This window comes from Oryzias latipes, chromosome 1, assembly GCF_002234675.1.
Source record: "Oryzias latipes chromosome 1, ASM223467v1".
Classification (NCBI taxonomy): domain Eukaryota; kingdom Metazoa; phylum Chordata; class Actinopteri; order Beloniformes; family Adrianichthyidae; genus Oryzias; species Oryzias latipes.
This window is the reverse complement of record NC_019859.2, coordinates 16141858-16160395: the sequence shown is the minus strand read 5'-3', so window position 1 is coordinate 16160395 and position 18538 is coordinate 16141858. Positions and strand designations below refer to the sequence as shown.

Here is an 18538-nt window from a genome sequence, read left to right as displayed (position 1 = left end):
ACCCTCATCTCCTTTTCTCCCCTCTCTCAGCTGGGATGAACGCACACGTGGAAATGTTGGCTCGGCTCCACACTCGGACCAAATTTAGTCATACAAAGGCAAGGGAGTGAGGGGAGGGAGGGAGGAGGGGGGCAGAGGAAGGTAGCGGCGGTGGGGGAATCGGCTGGAGGGAGGGAGGGAGAGAGGGGGAGCTGGGGATGAAAGAACCAGCCGCCGCAAGATCAAAAGAAGCCGCGGCCCCGCCTTCCTAACCCCACCTCCGCGCTTTATAAAGACCTGCCTCCCTGTCCCAGCTCTGATTCTCACGCAATCCTGGACTCGCCGCTCGAACACGAAATATGCCCGGCTACATTATTTTCTAATAAAATAGTTCCGATTTTGAAAAACATAAAAAAAACACTTATTGCGTGTTGGTGTGTGTATTATTTTTACAAAATAAAAGACATTCAGAAAAGTCAAATGTATTTGCTTTTGCCATAATTATTCTCTGTAGGCCCTTATGTTATAAATACATTTGTTTGGTTTTAAAATGACATAGCTCTGTGATAACATGTTGTCAAAATTCTAAAAATTATAAATGTTTTATATTTTGATTAACACTAATTTTTGATAGCTATAAATATTGTTTTATTATTATTATTTTTATTTGGTTTGCGTTCACGCTGAAGCTCGTGCCAAACAAGCTTCCTCCGGTGTCTTTTTGTGTAATCTTTTTTTATTTCTCCTAATTGCTTTAAATCAGCGTGTGTCAGCCATGGCTGCTCCTTCTTCCCCTCCTGTCTGCCCATTTGTTGTGAGCTTTGTATAAATCTCTCTCTCAGGAGGAGTGTCAATTGGTGTGGTGTCAATCAGAGCCTCGGCTTCCCTTTCATCTCTCCTTCCTCCCAGTGACTGAAGAGGGAGGAAAAAAAAGGAGGGGAAGGAGGAGGAGGAAGCGCAGCTACATTACCAACACACACACGCACGCGCTGGTTACATTACGCCGTGGAAGCGCTGCAGGAGCAGTGGGAAGTCTTTCTCTTTTCCCCCCACCCCACTCACAGCACATCTTACTTTTTTCTTGTTGTTTGGTGACTTTTATCTTCGCCGCGTTCGTCCAGCTCTGAGGATGTATTTTTAAAGCATCACTTCTGTAGAACTCCTCGAAGTTTAGTCGGCCGTCCGTCTCATCTCCTGGCGTCTTTTTGACTTTTTTTTTAGCCTACTTTGGTTGGCTAAACCACCGAGGAGATATTTTTCTCACTTTCTTTTTTTTTTTTTGTAATTCAAGGACAAATGTTTTAGTTGACTGAAAAAATGAGGAGGTGTTAACTTGTGTTATTTTTGCTTTTCCGTGACATTAAGTGGGACTTTTTTCTCTCCAGTTTTTAGCTAACAGGTTGAGTGTTTTTAGTGCAGCGGTGATGGTGAGGAAGGAGGCGGACAGCAGCCGCTCTCCTCCTGTTGCTTCAGCGTAAAAAAGAAAAACCTTCCGCCGCCGCCGCCGCGTGCGTGAACGCTGCTTCCTTCAGTGCAGTGAGGTTTTTCTGGGGACTTCCGTGGGAGTTAATCCTTCAATTTTATTTTTATTCCCTTTACAGTCAGTGCTGGAGTCTTTTTCGTCTTCAGTGGCGAGACAACATATTTTGTTTTTAAATATATATTTTGAAATTTAAAACAATGCCACAGTTATCGGGCGGCGGTGGCGGGGACCCGGAGCTTTGCGCCACAGATGAGATGATCCCCTTCAAAGACGAAGGAGACCCGCACAAGGAGCAGATCTTCGCCGAGCTGAGCCACTCCGAAGAGGAGGGAGACTTGGCCGACATCAAGTCATCCCTGGTCAACGAGTCTGAGAGCAGCCCCAACAGCAACAACCACGATGTGAGTCATGTGTGCAGAGATGTCTGAACTCCATCACTGAGGAGGGGCGGGGGCAGCAGCCCCACAACATTAGGTTATTTATTTATTTATTTAATCCGAACCATCACCTGATCTAGCTTTAAGCTTTGAATCAAACTGACTGAACCTGCTGTCTTATTCTGATCACATTTGAACTAAGAAACAAATGTTGTACATTCAACCTTAAGACAGCTGGATGAAGCTTCTCTAAATTCATCCTTCTCTGCCTCCATATCCCCCCAATGTGTGTGAATGAAAGGCCTTCAAATTCTGATGAAATGTGTAGAATAAAGAGAGAGAGAGAGAGAGAATGATGCAAAATATGTGGCCTTGAGTGCAGCCTAAACTGATGTTTACTTGATGCACTTGCATCTGTATTTTCTTTAGTGAAAAACCGTTTAAAAATGTTATTTCATTTTAAACATGTCTATATTTTTCTTGTTTTGTTTAAAATATCTCATAGAATTGCTGACAGATTTCAAACGACAATGAAAATTTTGACATTTTTTGGAAAGAAACATAATAAAGCCAAACATGCTGTAAAGACATCCGCACACACGTTGACAGGAGATTTAAAAAAATTCCAGCATGTGTTTTGGTCCTGCTTTATTATATGTAGCTCCCCATCCATGATGCACCTGAGGCTGTGTGGCTTTCTGCTCCCCCCACCTCCTCACACAAAGTCGGTCGGCTGTTTTGTCGTTAGCAGAAGTTTTAATGAAATTTTGGCAACGTCCAAAAATTGAAATAGTACACAGTCGTCACTTTAGAAGCAGCGGGATGGAGGCTGAATGTTAATTAGGAATCCCATGGAATTTCTTCACTCAGCTCAAAAAAAGCCCTCCTGAGGGGCTTGAATCCCCAAAAGGCAGGTTTGGTTTCCTAATTCAAATATGAAATAAAAGTCTTTCAAAGTGCAAAGATTGATTTCTATTTGATGGAGAGAAAAAAAAATGAAACAAATTTACCTCACTTTTTGCAAAACTTGTAATGAAAAAAGGAATTGTATTTTTATTTGAATGAATAAATGAGAGCCGACTTCAATTGAGGTTTCAATTCCACCTCTTTAAAGGACAGGATTTCTAATTGAGTGTTTCCTTCTGAAGCTTTGATGCCGGCTGCACCATCCCCGCTATGTGTGAGTGTGTGTGCTTGAGCAAAATAGTGAAAAGCAGAAAGGATGCACTTTATCCCAGAAGCATTTGGGGGGGGCGGAGGTGTCTGCCCACATGAACATGTGGATGGAACTGGGGGGCCTCGTTGCTTCATTGTATATTAATTGTTTTTTCTTCACCTTTTCTTCTCTTTTGTTTTTTTCACAGGCAGCTAGGCAGTCCCAAATACCACCAGATTCATATCATGAAAAACACAGAGACCTCATAGAAGATGGTAAGTGACAGCAACTCACTCAGCCGCAGTGCAAACCTTTTATTTTTAGAAAGAGTTAAGAAAAAAAGGGGACAGAAGGCGTCACAGTTGTTTTACCCAAACAGATAGGGGTCATGCTGTGGGCCCCCTTGGATCAGAACTGCTGATTGTCCTGATCCAGGTCTAGTCAGAACACGCCTTGCATTCATAAACAGAGCTACCTGTTACCGGTTCCACCAGTGAGGCTTCCTGTTGAAAACAATTTATCAAATGAAAATAAAAATTAAAAAAAGAAGGAAGTGACTACTTTAAAATAAATGATTGCAGTTCAGGCCTACAATTCCCACAATCCCATTTACACCTGGTTGTTTATAATAATGCCCAACATCCTCTCACATGGATCGACGCTATCACATGCAACATGTTGCTTCGGGCCCCTGGGACTCATTCCTGCCTGGCTATTGTGGTCTGACCCTGCTGCTCCAGGTCATCATTAGGGCTTTAGAGGAGGAGTGTGTCCTCCTCTGGTCTCCCTTTCACTCTTGAATAGGACCCCATAAAAACCAACGCCTGCTTCTTCTCAAAACAAGATCCATGTTGCCATCACCCCCCCCCCCCCACCCCCCCCCACCCCCCCTTATTGCACAGCTGAGAGGCGAGTGGCGCTTTATGGAGGCCTCTTGTATGAAGCTCCCCCTCTTAGGTCATTGAAGAACAGTTGGGGCGTCTCCTGTTTTGACACAGTCTGTATGTTCTTCTAATTGGCGCTAATTGGCACAGAGGGGCTCCATTGTTCCTCTGCATAATACGACACTCCTCTCCAACATGGAGGAGAAAGGGCACAAACAAAAGGCTGTGGCAATATGGGGCAGAGGTTAAAGCAATAGGCAGTAATATCATTACAGCTTTTACACCAGGTGAGGCTCGGAACCAGACTTCTGTTCAGAATATTGAGCCCAAGCGCATTTTAGAACATCTTGTTGTCCTGGATTTGGTTGTTTTTGATGTTCCACTGTAAAATATATATTATATAATTAAAATGTCCTCTTTGCAAATATTTTGTCTTTGTATTTTATGGATTCTTTTCATCCGTTTTTTTAAGCGGACTCTTGTTTTTTAGGAAAACATGCGGACATGTACGGTAAAGGCCACGTGTACCCGAGTTACCCAGGTTACATCATGATGAACATGAACAGCGACTCCTACATGAACAATGGCTCCCTCTCACCGCCCATGCCCAGAACGGTAAGTACCGGCTTTTACTTTGTCTATATTATTTTATACCACATCATGGTTTAACAGCTTAGAGAAAATAATATCCACACATCATTTTGGATTTGTTTATACAATAAACTCAAGCTTGAGTTTTAACAATGCGTATAGTGAAATATTATAGCTATGAGAAAGATGGTTTACAATTCTTTTATAATAGGAAATGGTTAAAAAACATTTTATACTTATAGATAAAGGGATTTTTTTTATTTCACTACAACTTTTTTGTAAGCTAATAACTGAATGCTGAAAGCAGGGGCTTGTCACCTTTTTCCCCTCTCTGAAAGAAAAAAAGGAGAAAACACTAGAAAAAAAAAGAATGAAGCGTAGCTGTGACTGACCAACAAAGAATTAACTTCATTTTGCAGCCGTTCAAGTAAAAAGTGAGGCACCACTATGAATTTTACAGTTTTGGTTGTGTGCTAAAATCCTATTTTTTTGAAACTTTACTTTCAGTATGCTTTAAAAACCACCAGAGAAAATCGTTAAAATATTTCCTTTTTGTATTATTGTTATGTTTTCATTCCACCATTTTGCCAATATTTTTAGCTAGGTCAAAACAAAAGCTTAAACATTAATTTTTTTCTAATAATGTGTTGCTAGAAATTCAGCTAGGCTTTTTAACTAAATAGCTTTTCACTGAAAAAGCTTTTTTTGGTCTCTGCTTTACTTGTTAGCAGTGTTGACTCCTGTCCTGTCAACCACTCCGCACAACTGCAAATCAAATACTCTTTTTTTGCCCACAAAATTACCAAGTGATCTACAATATTTCCCATCCAAGTCAAGTGATGCTTTTGCGACCGTTATACCCCAAGTAAACCCTCTTAAATAGCTCATGACTCAGTAGGCCTGAGTGCAAAAAGTCATGTTTTGAAATTCCCTTGTAGAAGATTTTCTCCTACTGTCTGGTGAATGTTGGAAAAAAAGATGGTGGTATTCATTTCAGGCCAGCTGCAGGTCTCTCGCTGGCAGTTTCCTGTGTCTGTCCCATTTGCAAATTTCTCCTCCCAAGGCAGACATAAAACACAAAGTGTACCAGCAGCTGTCCACCGTAATCCTGTTTGGACCACGTCTCACTATCTGACATGGTTGGACAAAGAGATGTTCAGTCTGTCCATAGGTGGGTCCCCCACACAAAGGAAAAGACTGCAACGTGAATGACTGAAAGTTGTTTCCTTTGAGTGCACGCAGACAGCAGGAGTAATCCTGCTTTTAATCACTTTTTAACAGAGGATGTAATTGCAGATGCCACATGCTGCGTGTAAAGAATCTCCTTTCATATGCAATTTTTCTTATCAAATGGTGATAAAATTGCATTCTAGGCTCCAGCATGAAACTATGCAACATGCTGGAGAAGAAATGACTGGTTCACTTTCCAAACTGCAATACCTTCTGAAATGTGCTTCAGGATACTTTCCAAGCTGTCTTTATGGCTTGTTTTCTGGTTGATGGTATTAAAAAAAAATTCAAAGTCTGTATGGAGACCAGCTGACTTTGTAAAAGGAAATTACCTCCCGGCACAGATGTTGTAGGCCAGGCGGTTAGGCGTCTCACTTGTTCCCAGAACCTCTGAAGCCCAAGCTTCATTTCAGTTTCTGTGGTTGATACCCTTCCCCACCACCACCACCACCCCCTCCTCTCACCCTGTCTTCAATAAAACGGTAGTTCTTTCTACGCTCTTCTCTCACTTAACCAAATAACACGAGCCAAGGCTTGGTGGAAGGATCACGGAACACAAGTCCTCTGGCTTTCTCACTGATGTCAGCTTGTTGCCATTGCTGCTGGCCACCGCAGCCATAGTATCTGCAGGCCTGGGATCAGTTTTCACTGAGATCAAAGGCACATTCTCTCTTTCATTCTCTTCCATCCCCAGCCCTATCACCGCCCCCAATCCCGGCAGTTTAGATTGATTTCCATTGACCATGACATTCCTGCACATGCCGTCTACTCGTGATGGAGCTTTTGGGAGTTGCTGATTGTCAGCAGATTTTAGGACCTCTGGCTTAATGAGCTGACTTCTCCAGAAGAGCTCAGATTTGGGTGTAAAGACGCTTGCGTTTAGGCTATTTCTTTCCTTGTTTAACCTCTTTAGACCTGGCGTCCACATGCGTGGACATCACGTTTTGAGTTAGATTACCACAGTAGTTTTTCTGCTTAACTGGGGCCCTGTGTGTTTTGAGGGGTTAGTTCAAATATTAGCTGGGGTCCACAGAGGTTACATACATTTTATGAAACATATTTGTTCTATTTCTTTTTTATCCTGATGGGTACTGGAAGAAACCATATGTATCAATACATACATTTTTATATCAAACATTGTAGGAAACCTTTTTTTCAAAAGAAAGTAACTTGTTTTTAAAATAGGGCAGCTTTTTCAAAAACACCCTCTGCCTTATTGACTAGAATTTTTAAAAAACAGCTTCTAAAAAAGAGAATTAACCTTAAAATAAGGGTCAGTCTATACTTAAAAAAATCCAAAAATCTGCTTGAAGCATACTTCTGTCACGTTTAGAGCATGTACACTTCAGTTTTATAGCATTAGGCCTCCCTGAAGAGTGGGATGGCTTCCTTCAGTGAAGACACACAGAGGAGAAAAAGTTCTCCTTCAGGTCAGTCTTTTGAGTGGAGATGCAGCTCAGGACTTTCACCTGATGCTGAAGATGCTTGTGATCTCCTGCTGTGTAAGAACAATGCTGGGGGTCTTGAGTAACAGCTTGAAGAGGGAAAAAACAGAAGTAAGCATTGCTGATTTTTTAGGTTTGTTTGCTGTGCTGGTTGTTGGTGAGTGTTCAGGGAGCCGCTCCTTTTTTTTAGTGCCTTTGGACCCTGAATTGCAGATCCTCATGGCAAAAAAAGGGGGGGGGGGGGGCGCACCACTGCGCTCTCCTTTGATGTACTGGTAACGTGACGGATCTGCAAGCCAGCGTCTCGCAGCGTGGAATCACTAACCCAGGCTTACCTAACGGGATTTGGTGGGACTGCTCTGGTGTCCCTCAGTGCCATGTGTGTCCTGAGCTCATGCCCTCAGTGCTACCGTGGAAGATCCCTGTTAAAGAGAACACTGCATCTATCAGCTGCCTTCCATGTTCACACATCATGTTTTAGATGGCAGCTTCTGGCACTTTAAGGGGTTCCTTTAGTGTCTCTACAGCGTGGACGTGTTGTGGGAACTTCTATGATAGCTGAAAGGGGATTTTTAGGAAGCTGAGGACCATCTAAAATAAATGTAGGCTGCTAAAAAATGTTCCAGTGATTGTATTTGTGCAGCAGGAGGAAGTGCATTTGTTTTCTCCTGCTGTGTCCCCCCCTCTTACTGTCACGCTGATGTCAATGTCCTCTGTGGTGCTGATCTCACACTGCAACGTGTTTGTGCAAAATCTTCACCAGGGACTCCACCACTCAAATGAATCATTTGGCGTTTGTTGTTGTTGTTGCCTCTGTGTTGTAGGGTTTCATAAACAGTGCCGTTAACGCCATTTTTCCCCCCTTTTTGTCGTCTGCTGTGGTGTGGTGAAGCTGGTTGACACATTTCCTCAGCATGCACATTTCTAATGACGCCATGTGCTTGCAATTCTCTTATCAGCGTTTTCATCATCCTAAATGGAGCTCAGCAGAGTAATTGTCTGCTAGCAGAGCAAGTATGTGTTGCTGTTGTTTAAGATGAGAACAAGGAGAAGACAATCAAAGTTTGAGCTGCTGAACATTTTTTGTTTCTTTCTTGGCACTGTTATGGTATGGGATATGTTGGTTTTTTTCTTATTTGTAAGGCAGTTTTGTCATTGAAAGACCTTTAAAATTGTCCTGGGTAAATGTTAAAATCTGTCGTTCCAGTTTGATCATTTTTATACTTGTGGAAAGGCATCAAACATTGAATCATTGTTTGAGGTTCGTGTTTGTAAAAAGTTTTTTACATTCCTGAAAGAAATCGGTTGCATCACAGCCCACATCCCCGTACACGTGACAAACCCTGCTGATGCTTATTTTTGGGCGCGTGCTATTGCTCTGAGCATAGCGCTCATAGATGATGACATTTTCTTGGTTCCCAGTCCTCCCACTGAATTGAATAAAGCTTAACTGTTCATGCAGCCTGGAGCCAGCCAGTCAGACTTGTATGAACAGACTTGTGTTTGGGCCTCAGCACCTGCTCAGAGGACTTCACTCCTCACCAGAAGTCTGCCACTAAACTCCATGGGTCAGCGCAGGTCCTTTCCAAGGTCGTCCCGATGCCCACTTTGTCTAAAAGGCCGGGGTGTGGACTTCCTGAAAAAGTGGATAAAAAAAATGGAGATTTTATTATTAATATTATTATTATTATTATTTCAAATTTGTCCTACTGCTTTGGGAACAGATTAAATGAATATCTGATATTTCTCATTGCAATTTTAGACCTGGGTAGAATATGCAGTTAAACACATGTCAGATTTAAAGCTTTTTTTTTTTTTTTATATTAACACAAAATGTTCTGTTTATGCCTTTAAAAGTTTTTCTGTAAGTCATGACTAACTTAGCAGTAGTTTACAAATGTGTCTCACAGTATCCCACTGTTCCCTGATGCAGCCATAAAATAAGTAAAAGCATGAATAGCTTGTTTTGATCTCATCCTGACAGCCTGTAGGTCTGGAAGGAGGTGAGCAGCATTCAGTGTGCTAAATTGCAGCAAGCGAGAACAAAAAGATCAGAGGGGTGAACTGTGGTTCCAAATCCTGACGGCCGCGTCAGACTTCAGGAAAGCTGAAACAGCCTTCACTTTGTCCGGCTAAAGAAACGGAGCTATGATCAATAGCGGCTCTGTTGCATGATTCTGGTCAGTCGAGGGCGTGCTCTGCCCCCCACCCCCTCTGTGCAGTTTTATATTTTTCAGTAGCTCATTATTTCTTTCTGCTGTGGGTGTAAGTGCTAAAGAGGCTAACATGCAATGTGTATCTGACAGCACTGAAATATTAATGGTCCCCAGTGTAGGAGGTTGGTATAGGGCCTGCATGGTTGCAGTACAAAGGGTGCCTTCTTGCCACCAGGCTTTATTGGCCAAGCCATTAAATGAATAGATGGGTATAGCTTGCACTCATTTTTTTTTTAACGCCTCCTCCAGTGTTCGTCTGCTAAACATCAAACCACTTTATTTTGGTCTAACCATTTCCAACACAATTAAGCGTCAGATCAGATTGGCATGTGTGCCAACATATGAGAGTTGTACTACATAGATTTCGGTGGGAGGACAAAGAGGAGAGCTTTGCTATCAGTTCATTTTGTGTGGTCTTGGCCCATAAAAACACCCTGTTCTTTGACTGTGAAAAAAGGCCTGTCTTTAATTTTTGGGAAACCCATAAAAGTTTGCCGCTCCTTTCATATCGGCGGCAGAATTGGAAACAAATGCTACATTCTCCCCTCCTCTCCTTTGAACTGGCCAATTATGGAGTTGTGAAAAAAAAAAAATCAGTCTGTGGATCTCTTTACCCCTTCTCTTTTCTCTCCACTTTCCCCCTCTTTTCTCCCCTTTCCACACTCTTCATGTTTTCTTTTGGTTTTTTTAACTCCTCCTTTCTTGTTTTTTTTTTTTTTTTGAAGAAACCGAGGGGGATCACTGATGTCAAAGTCAAAACCAAGAGCATTAAGAAAACTGGCGAAATGCAATACAGCTGCAATCCAACATGACGCTAGAAAATGGGGCTGAGGAGCAGAAAGCCTCTCTCCCGTATTCCCAGGGCCCGCAACTGCTCCCGGCCTTGGCTTTGATCTCTTCAAAGCCTCCTGCCTCCTACTAGATGGAGAGTCTTGGCTGCTGCTCGCGAACGCTGGAGAGAAGCAGAGAGGGAGTGGTGGGGGGTGATAGGGGGAGGGGGTGGGGGGAGTAGAGGGGGCATCGTCTTTTCCAAGCCGAGGCTGAAATCAATCACAGTGCCGAAGCAATTATGTGTAATTCAACCCCAGCCAGATTAGTGACTCTTGTTACCTGAGCGACCAGAGCTCTGTAATCTGTGAGACACACCGGCCTCACCAGCCACAGAGAAGGAGCCAGGAGCAGGCAGAGGCACTTGAGGAAAGAGGAGGGGATTCAGGGGAGAGGTGCTGAAAAGCAGGCTGCCATGCTGCTGCCCAGCAGAGCAGAAAATCGGAGTACAATGGAGTGATTACACTTGCAGATGTAGCCTTATTTATGACGAGATGGATGGAGGGAGTAGAAAGAATAGCGAGTGCTGATTGCCATGGAGCTTGCTAGTTAGTGTGCTAACGAGCCAGGTCCCCTTTGTGTTTAAACATGTGTGCACTGTCACCTCCACTTCTTCCAGTACCCACCCCCCCTCTGCCCCGTCCATGCGCTGTCCCCCATCTAGTGCCATATCTCTATCCCTCATGCCCTCCACAGTCGGCTGCAAAATGCAAGCTTGGCTGAGGCTCCTGCCCCAGGCGCCCAATTTACTATGGCTGGAGAAACACTGTGGCCCCAAGTCACAAAGGAGAACAGCAGAGCTCGCTTCCCTGCTGCAGCTCATCCAATTTGAGCAACTGTTTCAGCGTCTTAATACGCAGCAACGCCGTTTGAACCCTCCTGCCTTTTCATGCGGCTCCTACCTCAGAAAGACTCATTCCAATCGTGTTTTCTCTTTAGTGTGAGGAACTCCAAAACATGCTGGGAGAGTGAAGCTCATGGCTGTTTGGATTTTTGGTATTTAAAGCTGTCAAAAGGAGGTCAGTCATGAAAGTGCAGACTTGCATTTTTGGAAAACAATTCATTGACTGCAGTTTGTCAGTAGGTATTGGTGTCACAGCAGAGAGAACAAGCTGTGTTTTTTGGTTTTTTCCCCCTGCTGCAGTCGCTCCATGCTGGATGATGAAACGCACAAAGATATCTAGCAAGAATATTTTTGTTGACGTGAAGAGCTCACACTGTACCAGGTCTCTTTTGATCATCAGAAAACACAGTCGGTGATGGAAAAATCCAGATTTTTCGTAGGATATAAATAAATGAGTTACATAATGCAGATGTGATCAGTGCTCTAAAGTCTGCGACAGGTTTTAAAATGCTAGGCTGACACAGAGCGGTAGAACTGTCTCTAAAAATATAAAGGTCATGCTGAAAGGATTATGTGGCATGAATGGAGCCACCGTCCAGCTCCACAGGAACCCTTAAATCCACCATCAGCCACAGTCCCTCGACGCAGGGGCCAGGTGATGCTTTTCATGTCCTCCAATGGAGACACATCACAGAAGCATCCTCCACTTTGAGCTGCCCGTCATCAAACAATGCATCAAAACATCAAATCAATCCACCCCCACTCTATGGCTATATCTTTGAGATGAAACATATTGAGGGGAGGGGTTTACTTCCAGGTCTCCCTTTGGCAGGGCAGACACTCAAACTGCTGTTTGCCATAAAACTGAATGGTTGTTTCTAAATTCACTCTACGGTTACAAGTAGACAAAGTGGTGACAGAAATAACTTCACCTCAAGTCGTTTTTCCAACCTAAACCGATTTCTGGATCATAATTGCTCCAAGTTCCATCGAAGTCAACTACCTGTTTTGGAAAGCAAGATATGACTGTGCAAAATAAACTGAAATAAAATAAATGAATTGACTTTAAGGGTCATTAAGTGTCAGACTGGACCTATGGTCCGCTTTAAGTGAAACATAGTTCGTTTCCCCTGATAATCCGGAACAAAGTTTCAGTCTGAATACATCCAAGCGGACCCTGATGCAGGACCAGGAACCATCTTTGGAGGTGGTCTCGATGCGTTTCCAATTGGACTGAGCTTCGATTTGCTCTGAGATTCCTCAGTCTGAATACAATCTGTCCTCGGAGCGGAACGACTGGACCAAAACGGCCACAGTAGCCGACGTGAACAGAGTAGGAATGAAGCAATAGATGAGACGCGGACAAATATAAATTAACGATTGTTGTGTTATCAAACAGAAAAAGAGTCCAACTGTTTACTTGAAAAAACGTTTATTTTAACACCGTTAAAAGCGTGTTTAAAATGCTTTTTGTGTCTCCTACCTTGTAGTTTCCTGAACAGAATTCTCTAAAAAAAATGCCATAACACCACGATGATACACAGAAACTCATTTAAATGTGGTCAGATAAATGCAGGCCCATAAAACATCTTTTGGTGAGACCCACACTTGCAGTGCTACACAGTGTTTCCCCGATAATCAATATGTCATAAACACTTAGCGGCGTACCTTTATACCCTAAACACTTGCGTGTTTTGGCCTTGCAGCATGCCTCGGCTTTACCAAAGTAAAAAGTAAAAGGTGTTGTTGTCAAAACTGGTAATCAAAATATAAAGTTATAAGTCCACTGTCCTGATAGGGATTGTAAAGCACAGCACGTCTGTCTTTCTCTTGTTGTTTAAACTAGTCGTTGTAATTCCTGGCCAATGACTGAAGAGATCTTGAGTCACATGGTTTTGTTGGCAAACTTTGGTCCGTAACAGAATGGTCTGCTTGATGCAGACTACAGACCAACTGCAATGTTCGGAGCTTGATTCGGAAGAAATTAAGCGGACTCCATCCGGAACGAAGGATCATTTTCTGAACCACAGTCTGAACACACATTTCATAGCATTGTTACAACCCTTAGCAAAAGTGGAACATTTCTTATTGAGACACATTGGCTGAAGTTGAACGCTTTGTATCATGTAGAAGTTGGCAGAGACGGGCTACAGTTCTGACAGATCCTGAACACATTTATTAATCTGTTACTTCGCTCTTTTCTCAGCCAGTTTGAAATTATCCTGTTTTCAATTTACCTAATTTGTTTGGAATACATGTTTAAGAGTTTACCTCAAAACGGAAAAACTGCGTTGCCTTGGTTTCTTAGGAGAAAAACAATTATGACCCTTGTAGTTGTGCCTCATGAATGAGTCCAGCTGAAATAGATCTGTGCTGCCTTCTTTATATAGCTAACACTTCAGGTTTGTGGCATCAGGTGCATGAGTGTGCCATATAATGGCGCAGCAACCATATGCCCTAGGACTAAGAAGTCCCTTTTGTATTCCAAAAATTACCATATCTTTAGACATATCAAGGGATAAGCAGACACCCTTTGCCATGTACGTGGTCATTGTTTTGTTTGTGTTTAAGCCCACTAAACCCAGCTACAAAGCTAATTGGTGGGGAGGAGTTTTCTTGTGACCGCTCCAGATCCACGGAGAGGTTCTTTAAGAGTTCCCTTCTTCTGTGGGGTTGGAGAAAAGCTGTTTGTTCGAAGGGGGATCAGATCTGAATAGCTCCTTGCTTTCTATTCAGACCTTAGCAGGGGCGTGTGCGCCAGGCAAGAAAGAAATCCTGAAATGTGTGGTTTGATTAATGACTAATTCCATGGTGAAAGGCAGTTGTTGGTAGACTTTACCAGTTAATCCCTTAAAACGGAGAATTGAACCCAAGCAGTGGGCTGCCTGTATTGTTGTTTGATCCATGATGTGAATGAAATGTTTGCAGTGTCATCCACAACTATGAAAGCTCATTAGCACTGGAAGGAAGATGCATTTTTACAAACCTGCACACACAAAGAAATCGGTCAAATCAATTCTGTCCAATTTTTAAGAATTTTTTTTGAATGTTTCAATCCTATTTACAAAAGACTTGGCTCAAATAATGTCAGAGTCAAAGGTTCAGATGCAGGTGAGCAGAGCGTCACTTACTTTTTTAGGATTACATAACCGTACAAACTGAATCAGTTGTCACAACTCAAACCTGAGCCTGTTCTGGTTGCATCAAGTCATCACTGGCAGTTAACTCTGATCTCTATTTTTATTCATTTTATTCTTGAACATCATGTGGGAGGGTGTGCTTCCGTCTGAGGGAACTACAGACGAAAACTAGGTCAGTACTCTCTTCAGCACAGGCAGGAGCCTCCATTTGAATCACCTCCCCATCCACATTTCCTGGTGTGTGTACCATTGACCTGCAAACACAGCAGTGCTCTCACTGCCAGCTGCTTGGTCCACTTTCAGTCCTTATGCCATCCATTTCCATCTTTTCTGCAAATGGGAAATTTTGCATTTGAGCTTGTCCAGGCTTAGTGCGAAGAGCACTGTCTTTAGCGCTCATCTCTGCAAGTAGATGCACACAAAGACCCCCACTAGACTCTATTTTTCCCCTCAACGCTGAGCTCCCAAATCCAAACTGACAGCCATTCATGCCCAGAATACCTGGGTGAAAGCTGAGGGTGGAAACACTATCTAGGTGTTGCAGGCAAATCCGCTCTTGTTCGGCAGTTCTATGAAGCTCCTGCATAAGGCAATTCATCAGCACTTTTCCTCCCATTCTGAACTGCATTTTCTCTCCCTGTTTGTGTGGGATTGTACGGAGGCTAAGGTTTTGGCGCTCCTGCTACCCGAAGTTAGCTTGTGTTGCGATTTTATTTGTATACATGTCTCAGGGCCTCAGACTGTCTTTGGATGTGGATGTTGGCATCATTGCTCTTCCTGGCATGAATGTAGCTGCTAATGATAAATCATGCAGTGTGTTAATGCAGCAGCAAGGCTGCTATAAATAGTTACTGAAGCGGGATGGAGATTGATTTAGGAAGAAAGATATTCCAAAAATGTTCCGATTTTGGTCAGCTTTAATGATGAGTTTTTCCTGGTTTTATTTTTAATTTACAGCAGTTTAGAAAAACAAGTTCAGTAAAGCTAAAACGTAGCTTTTATGTGTTCTATTATTCATAAAAAATTACTCTCGAATTTTTTAACTTTTTCAATCTGGTGTTCAAGTGAGAGAAGGTTTGGACTCGGTGCTCACATATGTTTGTGTGCGGTCTGCCTTTGCTATATGCGTTTGCCTATGTGCTCACAGGCCTGCTGACTGTGGCACTTCAGCAGAATGTTTGCCCTTTCCTTAGTCCTTTGATGTGACCAGGTCCTGCTGTGATAATGAGCCCCGTGCCCCGCCGCAAGGTGAACATCCTGCAGTTTGCCCAGGGCCATAGCAGCAGCCCAGCCCCCACCATCACTACACGCACATACATGCACACGGCAAACAGAACCGTGAAGAAGCTGAGTCCCATTTAGAGCACGGATTGTTGTGGATTGGCAGCAATTCAAGTCTTAAGTCTCTACGGATGTCTATGTGGACTGTCCACATGACAGACATAGTAAACCGTGGATTCAGGTATTTACAATGATTGATAATTATGTGGATAAATGCAGAAATGTAACTACAATATATCACCTGAGTGTCAGTCAGTTGCTTGTACTCTTTCTTAAGCTACTTTAAGGGCTCTGAAATTTCTGTTTGTCATATAATATTATTAATTATTAAAACTAACAGTAACTTGTGACATCAGGGCTATGTAATCCAAACAAAGTTTGTTTTTGTTTTGTGCTTTCCTTGTTGGAGCGGGTGTGATAGCGGTGAACATGCAGAGCAAAATCGTAAAACAAAACTTGTATCTGTGGTGTTGGTTTATTGGTTCTATTTTTCAATCTTTTAAACACAGCACTTAAATAGAGGTAAAAAGCGGAGTGAAGGCTACGGATACATTGTGTGTTTGAGTTGTGGATCAGGATATCAGTAAAGCCCAACAATCATTGAGAATATTACATCTCATATGTTCATGAATGTCATCAAGGGTTCCACCCTGCTGTTTTCTGAGCCTTCAGATAAAGTTCAGAGTAGAGGAAAAAATGTAAACACACATAGAAAAGTAGCACCCCTGGCTAAACTGTTCATATTCATTTGTGGTAAATAATTGACTCATTTAAAGCTTTTTAAAATCATGTTAAATTATGAAGAATCAAGATGGCTACAACCCACAAAAAATTCTAACACTTAGAGTTAAGCCCCATCACCATGACTTCCTAATATTTTGGAGGTTGCACCAGCAGTCATTTTGTAAAACTAATACAATAGCGATTCCCTTATATCCACATTATATCCATAATATCTGTCTGTTATATGTGTTATAACAAGCTTTCGTACAACAGCTCACTTTAAAGCTTTGGGAACTTTTACATGGAGCTTTTTGTTGTTTCACAGGAAGTTCCTGTACTGTTGCTAATTCCTTTTCTTAACATGTGAGGGAAAATAGCAACTGTATTATTTGTAATGATCTGTTCCCTCCATTTGTTAGTACCGTGCTGCACAGAAATTAAGAGTTGAACGCTTATAAAAAAGAAAGTCTTTTAATCTGGGGCAGGCACATTTCACACATATTATCTGCCTTGCATGTGTAGAATGTCAGCAGCAGAGCTAACGTGATGGGATGCTGCAAGCGCATGTTTTTCATGCCAGCTGAAGGATGATGGGTAATCCATCTTGTTTTATTCACTCGAGTTTGGTGGTGGGATAGAAGACTGTGCTGTTTTTAGCTTTTATTTGTGTTTGTTTGCAGCCTGTATGTGTTGCAGTTCTTATTGGTCCCTGCACCATGAAGAAATTTCAAACATATTTGACCTCTAGGTTTTCCTGTTTATGTATGTAATTTATGTATGAGAGGCTTACAGAATCACAAGTAGTGCTATAGCATGTTTACTGTAAATTATCTGACTGGTAAATAAAGAATTGGGAGATTGTGGGACATTTTACAGATTATAGATTTTATTTGACATGAGAGTATTTGGAGCATAATGATTTTGAGGTCACAGGGTGGCTGGAGCCTATCCCATGCACTGTTGGGCAAAGGGAGGGTGCACCCTGGATAGTTTGCCAATCCATCGACGGACTCTAACTTACCAAAAATAACTTCATAAATTGATTGACTGAAGGGCACAACATATCATAGATGTAACCTTATGAAAGCACCAGTTGGAAAAGACTTTGTTTGGAGTTACAGTTTATTTAATGGGGTATTTAACCCTTGTGCTATCTTAGATGATCCCACCCCTACATTGACATGTTCTTCCTACCATGACAAAGGTGGATAAAGGTGGAAAGATTTCATGTAATCCATGGACACCAGTGAAGATCACAAATCATTGAAAAAAAAAGGTTCAGAGCACTGTCTAGTGGGTCTAGATGACTCAGCTTCCAACGTTAAAGTGCCTAGGATAGCACAAGGGTTACATGGTAGAAACATAGTCTCACCACTAAAACAACAGAACGCTAAGCCATACAAGATGGTGACAGTAGTATAGCTGTTGGGGCAAATTGCAGATCCTCTAGCATTCTAGTAGGTTGCACTGTTGGAACAGAGAAAATTTGTCAGGGTTACAATCCAAGTTACCGAGGTAACAGAGGCACGTGCAATGGGAACGATGAAACACCACACTCCAAACATGACCCATTTTTTATGACTCAAGCTTAAAGCCAACAACAACAACATTTTGAACTTTAATTATGTGGCATGTCTTTTTGTAAGGAAAAATCAAAATGCTACCATTAGTTATTGTGATTACATGGCTTTGCGTCAGATCTCAGTACCGGGTGTTTGGTGACCCCTATATTATCCTGATCTGGGTCACAGTGGTTGCTTGAGTCTATCAGCTGTACTCTGGGAAAAACATGGGTTACCAGTCATTAGTAGAAGCTTTTTCCCCTGGTTATAATAAGCACTCTGGCCACAGGAGTCTTTCCTGTGAGGTACGTATTCTAGCTTGTCATTCAAATCTGGCTGTATTCAGTGATTGATAAGTGGTTATTTATTTAGGCTTCCACAGGTTGGTCCTCATAGTCCTTGGTATACAGGGTGGTACAGTGCCCTTTCTTTGCTGTTCTTTGCACTGCTTTAAGCAGATGTTTGCTCTCTTTTGTTGAGTAAAGGTTGGACAACTAGCTCGTAAATACACCTGAGAGTGAACACCTGGTCTGGGGTTGATTGTTGGAATCCAGTACTGGACACACCTTTGCTTCATACTCAAGTTCGAAGGATCTGCAGTGGCTTTGTCCAGATAAGCTCCTTCTATGTGCACATTGTAAGTAAGAAGAAAATAATCAAAAGAATTTTTGGTTACATATATTAAGGGTGTGCTCTCACTAGTGATCAACCTGATGTAATTTAAAATGATTATCTGCAGGAAGAATAATTCCGTTTTACGGTTTCAGTTTCTTGCCTCATCTTTTTTTTTATATATATA

The 18538-nt window shown here is 42.3% G+C and overlaps 1 protein-coding gene across 6 annotated transcripts in view; it reads left to right on the top strand.

The window, feature by feature from the left end:
* The first annotated feature begins 959 nt into the window (after positions 1–959).
* The window catches only part of lef1 (lymphoid enhancer binding factor 1), a 39750-nt gene continuing 22171 nt past the window's right edge, over positions 960–18538 (top strand). For 3 of the 6 annotated variants that reach the window (XM_011476176.3, XM_011476197.3, XM_011476166.3), the window contains exons 1-3: positions 960–1863; positions 3204–3270; positions 4352–4494. In XM_011476176.3, coding sequence (XP_011474478.1) covers positions 1660–1863; positions 3204–3270; positions 4352–4494 — 414 coding nt within the window. In that variant the 5' untranslated portion in view covers positions 960–1659. The remainder of the gene's footprint in view (positions 1864–3203; positions 3271–4351; positions 4495–18538) is intronic. The other 3 variants (XM_004065900.4, XM_011476205.3, XM_011476189.3) reach the window with 2 other exon arrangements.